The 23,254-nt window shown below is 35.3% G+C and overlaps 1 protein-coding gene across 1 annotated transcript; it reads left to right on the forward strand.

Moving 5' to 3' along the window:
- The first annotated feature begins 9,129 nt into the window (after positions 1-9,129).
- Positions 9,130-14,925, forward strand: LOC114260962 (PI-PLC X domain-containing protein At5g67130). Its single transcript, XM_028201169.2, has 9 exons — positions 9,130-9,379; positions 9,458-9,529; positions 9,634-9,756; positions 9,849-9,986; positions 12,788-12,886; positions 13,474-13,777; positions 13,884-14,107; positions 14,208-14,294; positions 14,593-14,925. Exons 1-9 carry the CDS (start codon positions 9,374-9,376, stop codon positions 14,749-14,751), a joined length of 1,212 nt encoding a protein of 403 aa, XP_028056970.2. The 5' UTR covers positions 9,130-9,373; the 3' UTR covers positions 14,752-14,925.
- Positions 14,926-23,254: the final 8,329 nt, after the last annotated feature.

The following is a 23,254-nucleotide window of genomic DNA, read 5'->3' on the forward strand; positions in this document are numbered from 1 at the left end:
AAAATTCTCAAATGAATTGTGATTAGAATTGTGCTGGTTTAATTTTATTTTACTTTTTCAGACATCATTAATGTGTGTCCTTATACACACGAACTTAAATAATTATATATTTTTTATTACATTCAATTGTTGTTTGGTTTAGTTTTTAAATTGAATAAATTACAAATATATTTTTTGAGATTTGATTAAAATATGAATCGCCTCTTGTGGTTTTAAAAATTACATTCCACCCCTTGAAATTTTTAATTTCATAACAAATCACCCATTTTATTAATAAATCATCAAGTAAATTAACAATTTTTAATGATGTTAAAAATATGTTTCAATTAATAATTTAGATAATTTTATTATTGTATAGGAGAACAATTATGAATTTTATTTTTTCAGTTAATTCTGTTAAATAAAAAATTCTAATAAGGGGGTATTTGTAATTTTTCAAACCACAGAGGACAATTTGTATTTTAAGTAAATCTCATGAGGTGTATTTGTAATTTACCCTTTTAAACTAACACTTAGATCAAAAAATAAAAAAATAAAAAAATAAAACATATTTGATTTATCAATTTTCAAAACTTTTTTTAAAATTACTTTCTTCTCTCCTCTCACTCTTTTTTATTTTTTATTTTTATTAATAAATCAATTAATCACTTTTTTTCTTTCCTCTCTTCTCTCTTTTTCTCCCATATTCTACCTATTCACTTTCGAATATCACCACATAACCCCTCTGTGGTTGATGGAGTAATGTGCACTATTAGTTTTTCCATCTATTCTTGCCGGTTGTACAGTACACGCGAGTGTAGTGCAATTGGCCATGAACTGATGATGTTCCCTTACAATGAAAAGACCAAAATGCCCCTAGGGTTAAACATAAAAGCTTACCCAAGATGATTGCTTTTTATATTGCCTCCTTGCTTTGTATGTTGAGTTGCAGGCTAGTCTACCCAGCAAAAATGTCATCTTCAAGCATTAGAGGTGGAGAAGGACAAATGTTGAGGTTCATGAGCAAGAAATGTCGTTGTAGGAGAAAAGTAGCCATTAGAATCATGGAGTCCGAGAAGCCTTCAAAAGATAGGTTGTACTATGTTTGTGAAAATGCAGGTTTGGGGGTTGTGATTTCTGGGCTTGGTGCAACCCAGTTGGATATGCTCCCATCTACGGAAGAGATGAGATTGATGATGAGAAACCAAGAGTTGATGAAGGTGTGCAGTTTAATGGAAGACTAATGAAGTTGGAGATAAAAATGGAGGCACTAAACATGATGATGAAGACATCTATGGTGGTTTTGCTTGTGTGTTTCATTTCCGCCATGTTAATGTTCAGTATGAAATAAATTTGTAAGAATTTGTAAGGTGCTTTATGTACTTGATGTATGTTTGAAAGCAATGAAATTATGTTTATGAAATTTGTGATTTTTGTATGTTCTTTTTTATTGCAACATGAAAATGTATTGAAAATTATTCCAACACAAACCCTACTGAGTTTAATTAGAAAAAAAAATTAACAAATTAACAAATTCTGAATTTTTTTTACTACATTCCAATGCAAAACATACGACCAACATTAAAATTATTCCAACACAAACAAACTGATTGTATACTTGAAGCAATGGTAACCCTACAGAGTTGATTTGCAAAACAACAGGCCTCATTCCAAATCAATACACTTGAAGCAATGGAACAAAATGACAAAAAAAAAAAAAAAAAAAAACTGAGATTGACAATGCTATTCAATACCAATCTATTTACAGAAGTATGCTGACAATGCTATTCAATACCAATCCATTTACAAAAGTATGCTACATTTGAATACAAAAATCATAACTCTAAGTGTGTGTCTATCCTTCCTTAGCTTAAATACAAACACAACGCATCCCATAGTATTGTTTCATTACAAAAACATAAATAATAGCAGGTAATCCTATAGTCTACTTTAACCCAGTTGCCAGTTCTTTGTCCTGTCTCCTTGTTTTGATTGTTTGTAGTACAGAAATTATTGAAACAGCATGCCCTCTGACATTAGCATTCACTACAGTTCTTCCAACATTGACTGCAAATGCAGATGCATTAATTGGTCCTTTACCCCTCCGACCAACTGTGATTTCATGTCCTTAGCCAAGACCACTTGATGCCTTTCCACCACGGGTTAGTAGTTTTGTGGGCTGCAACAACATTTTTAATTAACAAACTGAAAAGTTACAAAATAAAAAGTTGGTTATATAAACAAGTGAGTTACCTGAGTGAATGACCTAGTAATCCTCATCCTTAGTCCAATAGACGCAGTACTCATTGGTGGCTGAGATGCTGTTTGACCTCCACTTCTAGTTTGGCTCTTACTAGACATCTGAGGCAAAAAAATTTCCAGTTAGGAACAAATTGGGCAAACTAATGTTAGTTTCCTACTTGAAGTTACAAGTCAACATTAAAAGTTGGTTACCTCATTTGATAGGATGTTTGTTGTTGGAGTAGGAATAGGAGTTGATGCAGGTTGAGATGATTGCCCACTAATAGATCTCTGCTGCAACAAACAAATTAAGTATACAATAAATTAAGTATGCAACAAACAAATAACAACACATGTACAATAAATGAATGCATAAGTATACACTAACCTTCACCATTTTGGACTTAGGATGCAGTGTGTTCTTGCATGACCTCTGATTGTGCCCCTTCTGCAGACACTTCGCACATGTCATATTGATGTTCTTCCTTGATGCCTTGTATGGATTTCTTGGCTCATTTGCTTGTCTGTTTCTTAACTTCTTTGGTATGTCTGCTAATTTCTTTGTTTCTGGTGGATTCAATTTCTGGCCATTTTCCTCTTACTCATGCATGCCTGGAACTAGGTGTATCATGAATGCATAAGTATCCAAGTACCTAGACTTGCTGTAATACTCATGCATATAGGCTTTTGGCTGCTCATGATTGATTCGAATGGCACTGATGGCATGACTACAAGGCAAAGCAGACAAATCTCATCTCTTGCAACTGTATGTCCTAGTACTTAGGTACATTATGTACCTCCTCTGAAAATGATCAACCTCAAATTCCAATTGTCCACACCAGGTTGCAAAGCAGTTCTTTGATTCCACCTTCAACTTCTCAAGTTTGTCATGAATATTGGGACAAATCTGACCACTGTATTTTGTCATTCCAGCCTTTTTAACTTAAATCCTTTGCATCAATTTCCTTATGATCCATTCAAATATGGAGATTATTGGTAGCTCTTTAGCTTCTAGAATGTAAGAATTGAATGACTCACTCAAATTGTTCACAAGGATGTCACACTTACTCCTTGGAGAAAAATGTGACCTTGCACACAAAGCAGGGTCAGTCTCCCTCAACCACTCCACAACTGTCTTCCTATTTCCAGTCTTAGGATTAGCTTCTTCAATCTCCTTTATCCAATAATTGAATTCATGCACATTTCCAGTTGATGTAGCTTTCCAGAACAGGTCTTTCAACACACATCCACTGTATTTTGTCTTGAAGTTACTATACATATGTCTTAGGCAGTATCTGTGATCTGCAGTAGGGTATAACTCTGCAAATGTTTCAACCAACTCCTTCTGTATATCTGGTATAAATGTCCACTCATCTCCTCAACACGCCCATTATCACTCATCAATTGCTCAAGAAACCAAGACCAAAAGGCTTTATATTCTATCTCAACCAAAGCCACTGCAATAGGATACATGTTGTCATTTCCATCTCTCCTAATAGCACTGAGTAGCTGCCCTCTAAAAATCCTTTTCAAATGACAACCATCTAGTCCTATTATTGGTCTACACCTTGCTAGAAATCCACCTTTCTGTGCACTAAGTCCGAAATACATTCTTTCAAATGTAGGCTCTGTCTTTTCAAGATTAGTTGTTATTAAAATGTGTGAGGTTGGATTTTTGCTAATAACTGTAGTTACATAATCCCTAATCCTGTGATATTGCTCTGCCAAATCCCCTTCAATTATCTTCCTTGCCTTTCTCGTCCTGATATTTGAAACCTACTTGCATCCACTATTATCTCTCTTCTCACTTTTTTCTTGAAAAAGGCTATGTTAATGGAGGGGTTATCTCTCACCTCATCGATAGCTTCTTCCCCAAATACTTAGAGTTGGCTTGTTTGTTGTTGTAATGCCTCCTACATGTGTGTTTCCCCTCTAGAGTTTTGATCTGAAAGGTTGTGGTTCCCCCAAATGGAGAGGCATGTATCCTCCAAGTACATTCATGCCTACAAACAGCAGTGATCCTAGCACTCTCATTTCTGATGTACCTTATATCATAACCATGCACCACATTAAACTCCCTCAAATACTCTCTGAAAACTTAGGGACTAGGAAATTTCATTCCAACTACAAGTTTGGAATCCTTCGTCATCCCTTCTTTGTATTCTGGGTATCCAACATCATCTGCCTCATTTGATGACCCTTTCAGACTAATCAATTCATCATCATCATCAAGATCTGAATACCAACCAACACCATCTGGTAGATTGACTTTAGGTGGTGGTCCTTCAGTTCTTCTGTGTGAGGTTTCATAAAAAATTTCATCATTTGGACCCTTTAGGTCTTCATACAACCAACTTTGGTCATCACTTTCCTCTACACTATCCTCAGAAGTTTCAGTATCACTATATTTTTTTATTAACTATATAGTCCAAGTCCCCAAAACCATCACTATCAGTTTTCTCTTCATCAGCCAAAAATTCAGTCTCACTTTGTACACTGTCACTCTCATCAGCCCATTACCTTCTACAGACTCAGTCTCAGTAGTATGCTGCAACCCCTCCTCATGTTATGTATCATTACCCTCATGCTTTCTTCTTATTTGGCTCTCCCTAGCCTAATTCTGACTTGATTTCTCACTACCCTTACATTCCTTACCCACATCCTCACCCTCAACTACCTCTGCACTATCATCTGAGTCATTCCCAATGTCATCAACTATGATGTCAATATCAGACAAGTTTATATCAATAATGTTTGTGTCACCACCATATATGGCATTACCACCCTGTTCTATGTCACCACAACCTATGGCATTACCACCCTATTTTGTGTCACCACCACCTATGGCATTACCACCATGTTCTGCACGATTAGGATCTGACAACAACTCATCATTGGATGACAAAACCATAATAGGATCTATACCCTTCTCTACAAAAAACTATTACATAATCCAAACCCTTATAAGCCTCAAGCATTTTCATCACATCAGTATCACTGTAAATTATTTTCAACCCAACATCTAAACTATAACCAAGCCATGTATAGTACATATCTACGTTTGCTCATTTTCTACCAACCAGGTCATAATAAAGGTCTCTTAATTCAAATATAGACATTTTGTCAGGGTTACTGTTAATTATTTCATTCACTCTATCACCCTCATAAACAACACATGAATGAAAGACAAAATGGCCCCATGGTGCATTTGAACAGTTATGAATTTGTCTGACATTTTCAACATTCACTCCTAAAGTAGAAAAAACTTTCATCAATACATTTTGGGATCACAACCCACAACCCTAAACCCTAAACAAACATATAGTCATGCATGTAACCAACATAAACTAAAATAATAAATAATCCCTAGTCCTCAAACAGATCACACAAAATAGAAATAGAATATAAAAACATAAAGTCATACAATACAAATGACTACAATATACGACAAGCATAAAGTAATAGAATTAAAAAACCTATTCTTCAGGCATAAAGTTAAAAGTTAATTGAAGAAGGAAACAAACAAAGTAATACACTGACGATTAGGGATAGACTTTACCTTTTCGGTGCATACTCTACACAAAATACAATGACAACAAACAAACAAAATAATACACTGACATCATTCACTACAAATAAACAAACAAACATAAGGGACCACAGTATATGAACATCTTCATATATACAAAGCCACCATAGCAACATGATATGAACAACTGCATCGAACACAGTATCCATGACAAAAAGTTAACCACTAATGGTACGAAAAAGGGAAGCACACAAACCCTAATATACAAAACATACGGGACCACAGTATATAGCAACAAAAAGTGCATCAACTAACATTTTATATATATATATATCAGCAAATTGAACCGATTGAAATACAAAATAAAAAGCAAGATCGAAAAAATACCTTACAACTTATTCTTCGTGAACTTTTAGGCTTCGTTTGCTTCGTAAATCTCCAAATTAGTGACAATCGAACAATCGAAGCCCTACTTTATCAAATCTATACACTATTTCGTTTGATTGAAACCCTAATTTGTTCAATCGAACAATCTTAATTTGTTGAATCATACAACCTAGTTCTCTTCACTTTCCTTTTCTCAGATGCACGACTGTTGGAAGTAAAAATGGTAAGTAATGTTAGATATATATATACAAGGACAAATTGGTCTTTTTATGTCTGCCATTAACGGTGTTAACTGTGCACATTACTCCATCAATCATAGGGGGTTATGTGGTGATATTTGAAAGTCAGGGGTAATCCGTTTATGGTCTAAACTGTAGGGGGGTAAAATGAAGTTTGCTCTAACAATTATATTTAAAAAAAAATTAAAATTAAATTTATGTATATTTTTTAAATTTATGATAAATTTCATTTTTTTAATAAATGACATCAACACTAAGCCTAATCAAATGAATAGTTGAAATTATTCTATATGGACCCACCAAACTCAGCAACTTGAATGTCTAAACAACGAGAACGCATTTCTTACAAAAAAAAATATATATATATACATATATATATTATACAATTAAAATTTGTTTTAAATATAATCCACATCACCATAAATTTGAATCACAAATTTTTGTGTTTCATTTGTATCCATTTACCACTATGCAGATTCATATCCGTTTACATGTGGTTCAAAACAATGTATAATCCGTACTAACCTTAATTGACCCGGGATGGCAGTGCAGGCTGAAATGGCCCAGCTGCCAATTTGTAGAGAGTGTTACGGGCTCGGGCCGAGCTTGAGCTAGTCCAGTAGAAACTGGGTCTGGATAGGGCTGATTGGGCCATGTCAGCCCTTTTACATGGCGAGTTTAAATTAAAACCCCCGCTGAGAAACTGCGCAAAACATTGACAATGTTAGGTCCATAGTATGGGGCCCACCACCTCTGGTGAAGTGCAAAGTTTCGGCCCACTTTTCAGTTATGTGTTTCTTACGTTAGTTGGGTGATGCATTGTTTGCTGCTGGCTAAATCCACAGGCCTCAATTTGCAATATACATAATAAAATAGTTGGGGTGGTAAATGAACTGAACAAGTCGAATAATTTATTTTTTAAGTTTGATCTGATAACTTTAATTAGTTTAAAATTGGTCCAAACTTGATTCATTAAATTTTTGAATTGATCTTAAACGAATTTTTATAAAGTTGAATTCGAGTAATTTAATATTTTATATAATCTTAAACTTATTGTATCTAGCCAAACGAATAATTGACTATTTAAATTTGGTTTAAAAATCTTAACGAGCTCGAAAATGTGTTCAAACTTGACTGTTTATTTAACAAACCGAGCTTGAATGAATTTTCAAGAATCCGAATACAAGTCGAGCTTGAATTGTATGGTTTGTTTATAACTCTTAATAATAGGTGGGCTTCTCTCATGTTTATGAGGACTCGTGAGACCGATCACGAGTTTCATTTTTCTTTATCTGAATCATTTATTTTATGAGACATGTATATTATTTATAAAAAAAAATTAAATTTATTTAATAATTAATTTTTATTTTATTTTATTAAGTTTGTTTAAATTGTCAGTATTTATAATTATTATTTTATTTAAGTGGGAAACCAGAGTCTATGAAAGGAATATTGTGGGCTTGCAATGGAGTCGAAATAAGTTATCAATTTAAGGAGGCTGCTCATCCAAATGTTCAAGCAAACAAACGCTTCAAAGGATTAATTTACTTCTTTGGATGACAAAAGACACGTGTTGCTATGTATAAAAAGTTTACATGTCAATATATAAAATCATTTTTATTTTTTAGTGGAATTCATAGTAAAAAATGGGCCATACTTTAAAAGTTAATTTATCCTAATAATTATTAAGCTTGTAACTATGAAATGAATGCCTTTCTCTTTAACTTTTTTGTTAAAAAATAATTTTATCAACAATTAGAAATAGTTACTTCCCTGTGAAAAACATAGTGAATCCATTCAATAAAATGATATAATTTTGCTTTATCTTCTTCTTTATTTGTCCAATAAATATGTGTATTTTCTAAATCTAACATTACAATAACATAGAATTATCAATAAAAGTTCCATATTACAGTAACATACTAGCGAAATTAGATATATTAAAATTTTGGTAGTTATCCATAGTTATTATTTGGAATTTGGTTAATAAATGTAACATGAATCAATAAAACATTACATGGTTTTACATTATTTAACTATATAAAGCAATAATAATTCCACCAATAAAAAAAAAATTAGAAAAACAAATAATACCACCAGACAAATAATACTTTATATTGACACTAGATAAATCACATAAATCTCTCTATATATACAAAAATGCTTTATACCCCTACTGGGGGTCGACCCCCAGTAAGGTGGAGGCCCGTGATTGGGCCAAAAAAAATTGTTTTTTTTTTTGGTTGTCCGCCAGTGGGGGCGCGCCACCTCACTGGGGGTGCGACCGCCACTGAGAGTATTTAGCAGGGCTCTTATATATATATATATATATATATATTCATTTCTATTGGCATTAGTTATAAAATATTTTTGTAATACCACTGAAGGGTGTGTGATTCAAGTGATTTGTGAATGCATTGTTGGTGAAAATAAGAATAAAGGAATAGTACCATACAAATCTTATAAACTTTTTTTAGTCAAAATAATTACTATAAAAAATTATGAATATGTATAATTTTTTTAATGGATGGCTGAAATAAAATAAAAAAATGTATTCCAAATATTTTTAAAATAAAATATAAATTTTAAATTTAAACTCACAATAAATATTTATTAGTTCAACAACTTTCATTTTCAAATGAGTAACGACAAAGAATTCAAGAGTTTATTAAATATTTTATATAAGTGGTATAAGTCTCTTGTAAATCTCCGTTTTTATAAAATTTTTAAATTTTTGATAAAATTTTTAAAATCGGTAGCATTTTTGTTTTCAAATTGATATTTTAGAGATATATCAAAGCGCGTAAGCTGAAATTTTCGATCTATATGTATATATGTACTCATCTTTCACTCCGACTCCATAAGCTTATCCGTCACCATCCCTCCTTCACGCTACAAAAGACTCCATTTCAATTCAACTTTAAAGCTTTTTCAGATTTCACACCTCAAAACTCTCTCTCTCTCTCTCTCTGAGTAAATAAATCATTCAACACAACCAATGAAGGCATGTAATACTCTTTCTCTCCCATCATTTGCTTGTTTTCTCTCTCTGGTCCTAAATCTCCATTAATTTTACTTGCAGGTAATCAAATTCATGCTCAATCTCTGCATTGCAACTCTGTTCATCGCAACAGGTTTCTCTTCAGCTCTCAAGGTTCTCCTCCTCAATAATCACTCTCCTTCCATCAAGTATCAGCAAAAACATATTAAAACTTCTCTAGATTATCTCTAGTCTCAATTAAAATTACTGTGTAACAGGAGGGACAAACATGCGTCGCAGACCGAAACTGTGACGCAGGCCTGCATTGCGAAACCTGCGTTGCCAATGGAAACTTTCGGCCGAGATGTACTCGAATCCAACCATTGATTCCAACTTCAAAGGTCCAATACAAACCTAATATATATATATGTGTGTGTGTCTGTGTGTGTGTGTAGATATGTATATGGTTAATTTTGATTTGGTGTTGGATTAGGTGAAGGGATTGCCGTTTAATCGGTATTCGTGGCTAACGACGCACAATGCGTTCGCTCGATTAGGAGAGAGGTCCGAAACGGGGGCTGTGATTTTGTCTCCGAAGAACCAACAGGACACCATTACCAATCAGCTCAATGTAAGTCTTCACTCTCTCTCTCTTCGCCGATAAGTTAGGGTTTCGAGGAGGGTAACATTTTTGTTCTGTTGTTGTTTTCTCGGTGATCATAAATCAATGTATTTTCTGGAGTGTGGGACTTCCTTAGAAAAAAAGAAAAAGAAAAAGAAAAAGAAAAAGGTAAAATACAAATATATTCTTAAGATTTGATTAAAATACGAATTATTTCTGTAAATTACATTCCACCTGAGGTTTTCAATTTCATAATAGATCGCCTTTTTTATTAATAAATCATCATGTCAATTAACTGTTTTTAATGATATTAAAAATATGTTTCAATTAATAATTTAGATAATTTTATTGTTGTATAGGAAAATAATTATGAATTTTACTTTTTTAATTAATTATGTTAAATAAATTTTTTTTTAACAAGGGGTTGTTTGTAATTTTTCAAATCACAGGGGACGATCTATACTTTAAGCAAACTTCATTATATTTGTAATTTATCCAAAAAAAATTTGGGCAAGTAACAATTCATTGTATATTCTAGAAGGGTTAATCATACTTTTAACCCTTGTATTTTTATTCAAATTTTAATTTAATTTTATAATCAAATTTTACTTTAGTCTTATAGTTTTAAATTGAACAATTATTGTACTTTAAATTCTGTTTCAATTTGGTCATTCTATTCAAATTTTGTATTAATTTTTTTTTATGCATACACTTTAGGAGACTGATAAATATGTCAAAATCATTAACTTTAAACTTGAACAGAATAGTCAAACTAAATTATTTAACTTTAAAATAATAATAATAATAATGAGTGAAATCAGCATATTGATTTTATTTTTTTTCCTAATTTAAATTTCAGTTGAACTTTTTGACCGTTATAAAATTACATTTTTGTGTGTGCGTGTGATAATTGATCAATTTTTTATCACCTCAGGTGATAATTGATAAATTGTTGACTACCTTACAAGTTGCAAATTTTATTGATTATTTTTATTTTCATGCAAATACTATAACCCGACAATGAAGCTCAAATATATGATCTCCTATCATGTTAAATTGTTGATTAATATCTCATATAAAAGCCTAGGCTATTAGAAAGAAAGAGGAGTAACTATGTTCAATAGTAGCCGATAAAAATAAAAATAAAAAACTATGTTCAATAATAATGATTTTTTATTCAAGAGAACTTCACTAAGTACAAACTTACATATAATCATTATCAGTAAGTCAAGTTGAAATGTATAAAAGCTTGGTATATGCACATAAGTTACAAGCATCAAATATATTCAGCAAGCCTTCACTGTCTTCAATCCATTTTTTTTTTTAAAGATGCTCATGCTGCATATTCCACTTTAGAAATCTATGAAACTCCTAGTCTGTGCTAAAGAGAATAAGTGAACATGTATTTTGAATGGACCAATTGAATACTAAATTTCTTATTCATTGGTATTAATTGGACCGCCAGGTTCCTCTGAACTGGAATGGATTCCAATCCAAACAGTTAGTTAAAATAAAACAATTTTTTTTTGGTTGTAATCATTTTGGGACTACAACCGGACAATTTCTTGGCCCAATTCCCTGTTTTCCAGTCAACCTAGGGTCCCAGTTCGATCTTTAAAACTTTGATTAATGTCCTTGGACAGATAGGAATGAATGGTTGTGTTATTGACTAGTGTTTTGTTTATAGCCATCTGCGATTGTCCTATATTATAAGTATGGTATTGAAACTACTCGAATAGCAATTTTCATAGTTTTACTTGACTTTTTGTTTTGGTTATACTGCTACATGATTGCCAATTAAATTGTTCGAATCGTTAATAAACCACTTTGACATATGAATTTGAAAGTAGTCTATTCCTTATAGAAATAAATAAAATAAAATAAAAAGTAAAGGAAAAAAAGAAAAGAAAAAAGCAAGTTCGATCCATGGCTTGTAGCATCTAATTCACAACCACATTAAAAAAGTTAAAATAAATAAATAAAGATGGGTGCTTTAACTCATTGCTTGTACAAGCTGCTTTTGGTAGATCAATGAACCATACATTGGCTTGGTTATGTTTTCCTATTTATTTGGTGGCCCAGTATTCTTTGCAACTCATTTCCTCATTGAAAATCAAAGATAATGAATTCTACATGTTGGAGTTGGTTGAAAGAAAGCTGGCTCCATGCTGCTCTGTGCCGAAAGAGAGTTTGGTTCTGGAGTGGTATGATTAAATATTGGGTTTTCTTTCCTTTGACATGTAGTTTTTAATTAACAAGACAACCTGACTTCTAAAGTATATCCAACATGCTTGGTTTATAATATAAGAAATATCTTTCCCATGACTTGTGGAGGGCCCCCTGTTGTTGAGGCTGTGGACCACCCTCATGAAAAATTCAACTGGAAAGTACAGTAAAATAAATTAATCAAAGTCTCATGCGTTGCAATATTTAATGGTGTGAAACCATCAAGTTCCAAGAGAGCTACTTGGGCGTAAATGTAATACCTGCTGACAAGAAAGTATGATGTCTGCCTTGCAACCATTGAGTAAAAAATCGCTAAATAATTATTTAGCAACATGGTCACTTTATTAGGTGGATTTCTTTTCGGATGGGCCATAATTAGGAAAGGTCTACCATTTTATTCTTCATGGTGAAGTATAGGCATATTATCACAATGGGCATTGTTTTGCATTTCAATAATTATTCTATAATTTCTATTTTGTTAGGAGACTAACTGCTTGTATAAGATAAAGTTTGAATTGATTAGCGAAGCTCATTCATTATTTATGGCACAACATTTTAACGATCTTAAAATGATCCTCTTGCAGAATGGTGTTAGAGGGTTGATGCTTGATATGTATGACTTCGAAAATGATATCTGGCTATGTCACTCCTATGGCGGCAACTGCTACAACTACACAGCTTTTGTATGTATTTTAACTTTTTCATAAATGGAATGGAATTGACATTACTTTGGGGTGTTTTGGGAAGTTGGTAAAAAGTTGACTTTTTGGCTTTTTGACTTTTTTGGTGGCTTTTTTGGCAAAAAGCTGGGTTGTTTTGGGTAAAAAAGCTGGCTTTTTTGGCTAAAAAAGCCAAAAAGCTGGCTTTTTACCATTGTTCCCAAAATAGGCCTTTATTTAGTGCTTATAGCATTTAAAATGGGTTTATGTTGGTCATTTCAGAATTTTTAAAAATTATTTATTTATGTTCCTAATTATAAATAAGATAAAGCAAAGCACCCCTCACAGACCTTTCGGTTTCTTTTCCCACATTTGTAGTGAATATGTCTACTTCAATGTTATTAATTAATGGTCATGAAGCAGCTGAAGTCAACTGTAGCACCAAAACTCAGTTGAATATTCTCTGTTTTACAGAAACATTTGGATGGAAATTAAAATTGACTACTTCATGTTCTCTCCTTTCATATGTTTGGATTTGGAACATGATTACTTCATGTGGTTAACTACTGATATTTTATATATAACTAACTATCCAAAATCTACTTCATCAGCAACCTGCCATTAACGTTTTGAAAGAGATTCAAGCGTTTCTGGAAGCAAACCCTTCTGAAATCGTCACCATAATGATCGAAGACTATGTTGCATCTCCAAAGGGCCTAACAAAGGTGTTTGATGCTGCTGGCCTAAGGAAATTCTGGTTTCCAGTATCCCGGATGCCAAAAAATGGTGAAAATTGGCCAACAGTTGATGATATGGTGCGGCAAAATCAGCGTTTAGTAGTTTTTACTTCAAAATCTTCTAAGGAGGCTTCTGAAGGGATTGCATATGAATGGAGGTACCTGGTAGAAAACCAATGTGAGTTTTACTTAATATTCCTTCTGAAATTTAAGTGCATACTGAAACAACAAAAGTAAAAACATGAATGAACCAGAGGCATTTTTGATGTGGTTTGAAATTGCAGATGGTAATGGTGGGATGAAAGCTGGTTCTTGTCCAAACCGTGCAGAATCACCTTCTATGAACACAAAAACGAGGTCTCTAGTCCTAATGAACTATTTTCCCGATGCTCCAGAAGTAACCCAAGCTTGCAAGCATAATTCAGCTCCATTAATTAGCATGATGAACACTTGCTATGAAGCAGCTGGTAAACGATGGCCCAATTTCATTGCAGTTGATTACTACAAGGTATAGTTAGTTTTGTAAATTCATCTGCAACATAAACCATGATATATTTGAAATAGTACCGGACGTAGAAATGATGTCTCACTTCAAGTAAATGTTGCAGAGAAGTGACGGAGGAGGAGCACCTGAAGCTGTAGATGTCGCCAGTGGGCATCTAGTTTGTGGGTGCAACAATATTTCCTTTTGCAAGGTTTGACATCTTGAATATCATGATTTCAAAAAAAAACTTTGTTTGTCATAAGGGACAGATCTAGAATTATGTCTTTGGGGGCTACTCTATAGTTTAAAAAATTAGGAGGGCTACTCTATATAATTTTAAAATTATTTACAAAAAATTTGGGGGTGCGAACTCTTATAATTTTATGTTTTTTTAAAATTTCTATTATAATATGTGATATTTTTAAAAATTTTTTGGGTGCAGCCGCCCCTAACCCCCTCTAGATAATTTTTTTGAGTTTTAAACATTGCTTATTAAGTACCGTGTGTAGGAAAATGTGACTTTCGGAACATGTGACGCACCGGAGGCTGCTGTTGCTCCCTCGGCAACAGGACAGATATTCAGCTCTGCTGGTTCGGATGGCAGACCAGTTCAGCTACAGTGGTTGTTTGGGACGGTATTGTTCGCTATCATAACATGGAACTTATAACCTAATTTAATTATGTTCACTTTATCTTCATTAGGAACGCATCAGAAAAGACATACAACTAACGGAATATGCTCATTTGGATTTGTTTATAATGGTTCATTGTTTTTTTTTTTTTTTAAATTAGTTCTTTTTATTTATTGTGGCAATTAATAAACATAGAGGGCATTTTTTAAATTCCCAATGTTTGTTTATTTGGATTATTAGGGGAAGGTTCAAATGTGGTGGGTTATTGCCATTGGGGACAATATGCTGGAATTGGTTTTAGGTGGATGTCATGTGGTTGCAGTAATAATAAAAAAAATTTAAAACACAAAAAACAAAACAAAAGTAAATTTGGTCCGTAAATCTTGTCATTTTGCATAAGTGTTTTTGTTTTTATTGGCCCAATTATTAAATGGGCCCATAATTGGAGGTCTTTCTCCAAATAATTTTATGGGATGGGTTAGCCCATTAGTCTTGTAGTTGGGGCCTTAAAAGGGTCCTCATGAGTTTGGGCTTTAATCGGATGGGCCGGTTTGGGGAAAAGGACATATTACTGACCTGAATAATCAAAGCTATGTTAATGGTCAAAACTCACCTTACTAACTTGAGGTTGCAATTCGAACTCAAGGACATTTGCGTTGTTTAAATTATGTTAAATGTTAAGTCTCTACTCATTCTACTACTCCTAAATCACAATCTATTTATTTATTATAAATTAAAAGCTTTTTGAAGGATATCTTTTTTATTTTTTATTTTTAAAAATGGAATTATGAAACCAAAATCTCGTTTTTTTTTCCTTACCTCAAAATAAAGCCCATTCAAAACCAGCAGCGTGCTTGGGCCTAGCCCGACTGTGTAGCAAGGAGATATCATAATTCACATTAACTTGACAAATGGGCAACAGTTGGGCCTGACTGTGTGCAAGACCATATAGTACTGAACCAGCCCAAACCCATCTAAGGCTTCAAAAGAATGCAATTTGAACAATTGCTATGATTTTGCAGATAAATAATTAAATTGTATAAAATAATTTGTATCATACATATCAGATAGTGGGGCTGTTATTGGAGAGATTGTTCCACTTGCATTGCTCCACATGTATTTTGTGATTGGTTTTGTATGTAGGATTGTTGGAACACGGTAAATTATAACCACCCAATTTAGTGGTTTAGAGAGTTGCGTTATTAGAGTCTAAAGCTCTTAAACTAAATGCAATTAAATTACAGAAGTGTTTTGGGAAGACAGTAAAAAGTTGACTTTTGGTTTTTTATCAAGCTGTTTTGCTTTTTTTGGAAAGTAATTTGAGAAGTTGATAAAAAGTTAATTTTTTGCTTCTTTGAATAATATTTGTTTACGGTATCACAGTCAATTAAAATGACCAAAACACCTCCACCAAACCTCGGAAATTTACTTTTTGATCCATGTGGTTGTTTGAACAATTATGTAATTTCATGGAGGGCAGTTATGTAATTTCACCACTTGTGTTTTTATCACTTCCTTAATCAGTCTGTTTGCGTTTTTATGCTGCTAGTGGATTTTTTTTGCTGCTGCAAAATGTAGCTTCTTACTCTCTTCCCAAATGGCTGCATAGTAAAATATGTTACAATTGAGATTAGTAGCGGAGTTTGAATTTTGGTTCAAGGGAGAATTTGAAGCCATGGCGAGACCTATCACAATTCAATCAAACCTGCTTTTCATTTGGTAGTGAGACCACTAAAAGATCATCTTGATGTCAATGTCATATGTTAGAATTATGATCAAGTTAACTGATAAAAAAAAATATAAAATTTTGTTTTTATTTTATTTTATTGATCATCATAATTTAAAATGTGATATCACATGCCTCCATAAAATATAAGAAGAAATTATAGCAAGATACAAAAAGAAAGTGAAAAAGAAAAAAAGAGAAAGAGATAGAGATGAGTGGAGAAAGAAATAAGAGATAAATAATATAGAATATTTAAGAAGAGATTTAATAAAATTAAGTATTTAAAGTGACAAAATGCATGATTTCATTGAAAATAGTAAGGAAAAGAAAAGAGCATGTATAATAAAAAATGTAAGGTATCTTAATATTTTAAAGGACTAAATTGAAACTATAATTATTAGAAAATTCAAGAATGTCACGTGCCCCTCTCATTTTAACATGGCTCTGCCACTGATTGTGATGAATGTGCACGGCTCAAGAAAATATAATTTCATCAATTTAGCAATTCGAGATTAATTTAGCATTAAACTTATGGCAAGCTGAACTCAAAATTTTATCAAATTAGCAATTCGAGGTTAATTAAGCATTAAACCCGCGGTAAGCGGAACTCAAATCCTTCTGATGAAGCACTCGAATCGAAACAAACTGCTCGCTTAATTAAACTAATAATTATTGTACTAAGAAAATCAAATGTCACAGCTTGTAGGTAGATAGGGGGGAATCCAGCAGAAGCATATTGTCTTGTGGTTAGTGATTACATAAAATAATACAACACATGATGCAAAGGCATATTCCTAAGCATTTTTATTAACCCCATTATTTACAGACAATTAATTAATTAAATAATTTGTATGTGAATTTTATTGGAAGCTCCATACATAGTACAAGTGCTCCACTAAACCTAGACACAACAGCCTCGTATCTTTGCCTTAGTTTAATGTCTGAACATGGGGAACTTTAACAGTCATTGTATAACATTTAAAACTTATAAATTAATTTTGGAACTCAAAAAAAATCTACTCCACTTGTAGTGTCTTATTTAGATAAGAGTAATGATAGGGACCTCAAATATTCTATCAAAAATTTTATCAAATATCTCACATGGGTGTGGGACCCACACAATGTGGGTCCCATGTGGGTCCCACACCCATGTGAGACATTTGGTAAAACTTTTGGTAGAATTTTTGGAGTCTCTAGCATTTTTGTTTAGATAATTTAATAAACTAAATTAGTTTAGTCAGTTACTTCTGTACACTCTTATTGAAATTAATTGAAAAGTCAAATGATTGAATTTTTTTTTTAAAAAAATAAATAAATATAGATATATATAGTTTGATGATAACATTTGAGAATATCATTAAATAGATGGATTATGGGTTGCAGTCTTGAAAGATTAAGGATTGGATATTGGATGTTTATTTGAATTCACATCCTCATTGGACCCTACAAAACATACCCCTAGATGCATCGGATAGCCATTTCTAAGGGTTTTTCAACGATCAAGTTAGTAGAGAGAACGAAGTAAAAGACAATAAAAATTAGGATTTAAGGAATAAATTTTTAATAATGATTCTCATATATATAACTATACAGGAAAGAAATAAACCTTCTCGTATAATTCTGTTGATGAAGTCTGTGTTCCTCTGTACGTAGTCGCTTTACTCCTTGAAAACACAAACGTGAGCTAGCCGGCGGGTGTGTGCTGGATACCTCTCCGATGCCTAAGTCAGCAAAATAGACAAATAGACAAAAGCTCTGTGTATTTGGGAATTAAAGTTGTATTACCTCTCCATAGGTGATGTTGTGAGTTTTTATAGGTTCCGTGTGGCACAATCCTAGTAGGACTCTTACTCCTCCTTGTAGACTCCTCCTACGAATCACATTCCTAAAAGATAATGTTTACCCTTCAACACCTCCCTCACTGCTTAAACCAAGTGAGATGGTTTTACCATGGTCGGATCCCAATATAACCGAGGTAAGCATGGCTAGGCTAAGCCGTAGAGTAGACCGAACTAAAGCCAGTTCGGTTTCTTCTATTCACTACTCTTACCTCGGCTTCTCCTCTACAAACCATGGTATGTTTAGACCGAGCTAAGAAATAGCAAGGTTTTGACCGAGCTAACCGCAACATGCCACGACCGGGCTAACTCTGAGTGTGGTGACCGGGCTATCTCTAACACTCTCTTGGACCGGGATAACAACAAGGCCTTTTGGGGACCGGGCTAACGCCAAGACCCTTTTTACTCCACCCTTTTTACTGTGGCTCACAACGGCCCATTACCCAGCTCGGTCCAATTTATATATATAAATTACCCTTTCAATTGCCCCTTAATTCCATCTGCACAGCATGATAGGGATTACTCGTTACCCGCCGAGCTAAAAAGTTTTAGCCTCCCAACCGAGTTAAAAAACTTTAGTTTTTCAACCGAGCTACAACACTGTCCAGTCAAAAGCGTCTCTTCAATCGCAGCAACTAAATCGCTTCTTATTCCAAGGACACGTGGCACACTCTGATTGGCCCAATGCAGCTGTCACGCCGCCTTTGTACTCCGTGTTTTTTGAACAGTCCCGCCCAAAGTTTGGGTCTTTCACCAAAACAAGCCCTAAGGTTTTGAATCCATCACTTTACTATTCACACTCTTCGCCCTCTTCCTCCTGAGCTATCATCGTTTTTCAACTTGCAACTGAAAAAAGCTTCGTGTTCTTGCTTTTGGTGCCATTTCCATTTTCCAATTCCTTCCTCTTCGACCTGGTAAGCTACATCTGTTCTCTTTTTGTTATTTTCGCACTTGTTTTTTACAATCCGCAACATATTGTTTGTGTGTTTTTGTAAAACACATTTTCTCCATTTTTGCTTTGCCTTGCGTTTTCTGGGAAAAACCTTGTAAGAACCACTAGTATTCATGAAACAATCTGTAGAACACTGTATCTGATCCAAAATCATAATGTAACCGAACTAGGAAGTTGTTTGTAGTTGATGTCAGTCTAGCCAGACTAACCAACCGAACTAACACTTCATGCTATTCCAGTAGTTTTAACAAGTCAAACCACGTTTTGATTCAATTAGCCAAGCTATCGAACCGTATTAGGTCTACGTATAGCGCGCTTCAAAGCCTTAACCACGACCGAGCTACAGCTTGGGGCTAAACTAGCCCTCTTAGTCCAGACCGAACTAAGAACGCTACCCCTAGAGGCTCAACCGGGCTAACAAACACCTTGCCCAAACCGAGCTAGGACTCGTAGCATCTCACATAGCCGAGCTAGGACTTCATTTATCTTGCCTTTATTTCTTTTAGCACGATCCAACGATCTGTGCTTAACACCTTTGTTTTTCGCTTTGTAGACTTAGGTTGCCCAGGCATTCCTTTGAGCGCTCAACCGAGCTACTCAGCATCATTCTTCGACCGAGCTAACACTCCCGTTTAATTTATTCATAACTTAAACCACAAATGGGAAAGTATAGGTTTTTAGTTAACTCACCAGGTGTCATGGCCGAATTCCGAAAAGATTACAACATCCCTGATGATGTCTATCTCATCCTAGCCGACTTGGATATCATACCATGGGGAAAACACGGCTTTGTTCCCTTTACCCGGCTGTCCATAGTAGAGACCGGACTAAGATTCCCTGTACAACCTCTTCTCTGTGAATTCCTTAGGCAGACCAAACTTTGCCCAACCTAACTTTTCACCAATTCTTACCGTATAATAAATGGTATTGCCGAGCTAAACCGCCGGGCTCCGAGCTCTTCCATCAATATTCTATAGGCTCCGCCGAAGATGGATGGGTCTATAATTTAAGAATAAGACGCCGGCGTGAAAAAATAATAAAGGATACCCCGGATAAAGATGTAAATGATGATGACTTCCTTTGGGTATCTGAAAATTTTGAGGACCAACAGGCCCAGATCCCTAGTGATAGAATAAATTGGAACAAAGGTATAACCGGTAGAGTTACCTCGGCTTCATACTACGCCTTTCTTTACTTCAATTTGCCCATCTTAAACCGCTTTAACTGTTGTCTTCTTTTATGCAGATTTGAACTTTCTCAAGTCCCAATACAGCTACCCCAACTTGAATATACTTCGCGCCGCCCTGCGATATCCCAACCGAAGTTGGACCGAGCTATTGGACTTTCAGCCGACCTACCAATATAGTGGCAAACGGAAGACCAAGGTAACTGACTTCTTATTGGAAGCCTCTCCTGAACCAAACCCAAACTTGTCCCAAATCAGATTGATCTCTCTAACCACTGAGCAAGAGATGGCCAAGAAATGAGCTGTGAGGGCCCTTCTAACCGAAACAAACCAAGCCGAGGTACCACCAGCAAGTCAACCACAAGAGACCGTGGTGGCCTTACCGACCTATCAACCCTCTTCATCTCGTCCAAACAAGCGTGCTCGGACTTCCACAACCGAGCCGCGCCTTGTTGATGAAGAGGATACCATTCCTTCACCATGCCCTCCACCAAGCCCACAACTGGAGCGCTCTGACCGGGTTAGTTCTTCCAAGTGGGCTCCAAAGATCACTTTTCAGAACCGTGCTATATGGGATACTGATTCAGTGGTCTCGCAAAAAGATCACCTAATGGCCTTCAATCTGGCCAAAAGTGAGCTAAAGACACTTCGCTCTTCCACAAAATCCATGGTGCTGGGAAGTAGCTCTCTTGCTTATCTTTCAAATTCTTACAACTTTCTGCTCGGTCATACTAAAAAAGTTTCTTTCTATCCTTTTATAGGCCATATAGAAGAACCATATTGCTCATAAGCGAGTGTTGGAACTTCGAAAAATTACCAGGTAGGCCATGGCCTAGGCTAATGAAAGAACGGCCAAACTAGAAGTGGCCAGGAAACAAATAGCCGAGCTGAAAACCGAGAATGGTCGTCTGACCGGTCTTGTTAGCTCGGCTGAAGCAGACAAGCAAAAGGCAGCGGCCGTGGTAAAAGATAAGTATCTGCGCGAGCTCGACGAAAAAAAGAACACCAAAATAACCAAGCTTAAGAAGAAGCTGGAAGATGCGGAGGACCGTGGTTTCAAGGAAGGGGAGGCTCTTTACATTAAGCAATGCGAGGCGGCCAAAGACTTATTCTTTAAATGCGGATGGAGGGCGGCCGTGGCACAACTCGGTCATGGGTCAGAGACCGAGGTCTTCAATCCTCCTCCGTATTTTATCCCGGGTTCGATGACGGAGTACGCTACAGCCATTCAATAACAATTTCTTAAGGCTGAGGATGACGAAGAAGAGACCGAGCCAAACAATACCCCGGTTATTAATGAACCTGCTGTTCAATTAGCTCAGTTGGAGCCACTAGTTGAAGATCTGACGACCGAACTACCAGATGAGACCAGGCTACCAAATGAGACCGGCCTCCGAGTTGATCTTGACGCAGAAATAGATGACCTTTTTGCTTAATCTCTGTATTTTCGTCCTTTTGCTTTTGGACAAGAAGTTGTAACCGGGCTGAGGTCCCACCTTGTGTATTCAATTTGCACTTAATGAAATCCTCTTTTGTTCCGATTGTTATCTCGGTTTACTTCCATGCTGGTACTTTCTTGCTAACTGTAATCTGAATGAATTATAACCTTCTCTTGCCGAGATACTTTATCCCAGTCTTTAGCTTTCCAATCTATCAAGCCATAGTTGCCAACCTCTTCAGCCTAGATTATTATCTTGGCTGAAGAATAATAAGTGTTGGTTTTTCCAGCTAACCACTTTTCAACCTAGATCCTTATCTCGGTTGAAGAGTACAAAGTGTTGGTTTTTCTAGCCAACCACTCTTCAGCCTGAATCCTTATCTCGGCTGAAGAGGACTAAGTGTTGGTCTTCCCAGCCAACCACTCTTCATCCTGAATCCTTATCTCGGCTGAAGAGGACTAAGTATTGGTTTTTCCAACCAAACTTCTTGCAGCCTGGATCCTTATCCTGGGCTTAGGAGGGGTGTTGGTTATTCTAGCCAACCTCTAAGTTGGTTTTTCCAGCCAACCTAGAATAAAGTGTTTGGTTTTTTCAGCCAAACGTCCTGCAGCCTGGATCCTTATCCTGGGCTTAGGAGGGGTGTTGGTTATTCCAGCCAACCTCTAAGTTGGTTTTTTCAGCCAACCTAAAGTAAAGTGTTTGGTTTTTCCAGCCAAGCGTCCTTCAGCTTGGATCCTTATCCTGGGCTTAGGAGGGGTGTTGGTTATTCCAGCCAACCTCTAAGTTGGTTTTTCCAGCTAACCTAAAGTAAAGTGTTTGGTTTTTCCAACCAAACGTCCTGCAGCCTGGATCCTTATCCTGAGCTTAGAAGGGGTGCACAGTTGGTTAGTCCGGCCAATTATGCTTTCAATTTTCCTAACTCACTAAAATAATCTTTTACAGAGGAAACAACTATACTGAAAAGAAACTGTTTGTTTTATTGAGAAAGGAAAAAACTACAAATACATGGAAGAAAAGCTAAAAATAAAATAACTTGAGATTGGCAATATTCTACGGCCTTGGAATGGCTTTGCTGTCTTCATCTTCCAAGTGGTATGTCCCTTTTCCTGCTAATCCAATCACTTTGTATGGCCCTTCCCAATTGGGCCCTAACTTGCTATCTTCGGGTACCAAAGTGTTTCCCATTATTTTGCGAAGTACCCAATCTCCAATCTTGAACTGTCTTGGATGCACTGTCTTGTTATATTTCCTTGATAACTCTTGCTGGTAGGACGCGATGTGAACCAGTGCTCTTTCTCTTCTTTCTTCCACAAGGTCGAGCTCCAAGGTGATAGCTTCTCCATTTAGGTCTGGATCAAAATTTTCACTTCTGATGGTAGGGAGGCCGACTTCCAATGG

Source organism: Camellia sinensis, chromosome 2 (genome assembly GCF_055761805.1).
Source record: "Camellia sinensis isolate YWXY chromosome 2, ASM5576180v1, whole genome shotgun sequence".
Lineage (NCBI taxonomy): Eukaryota > Viridiplantae > Streptophyta > Magnoliopsida > Ericales > Theaceae > Camellia > Camellia sinensis.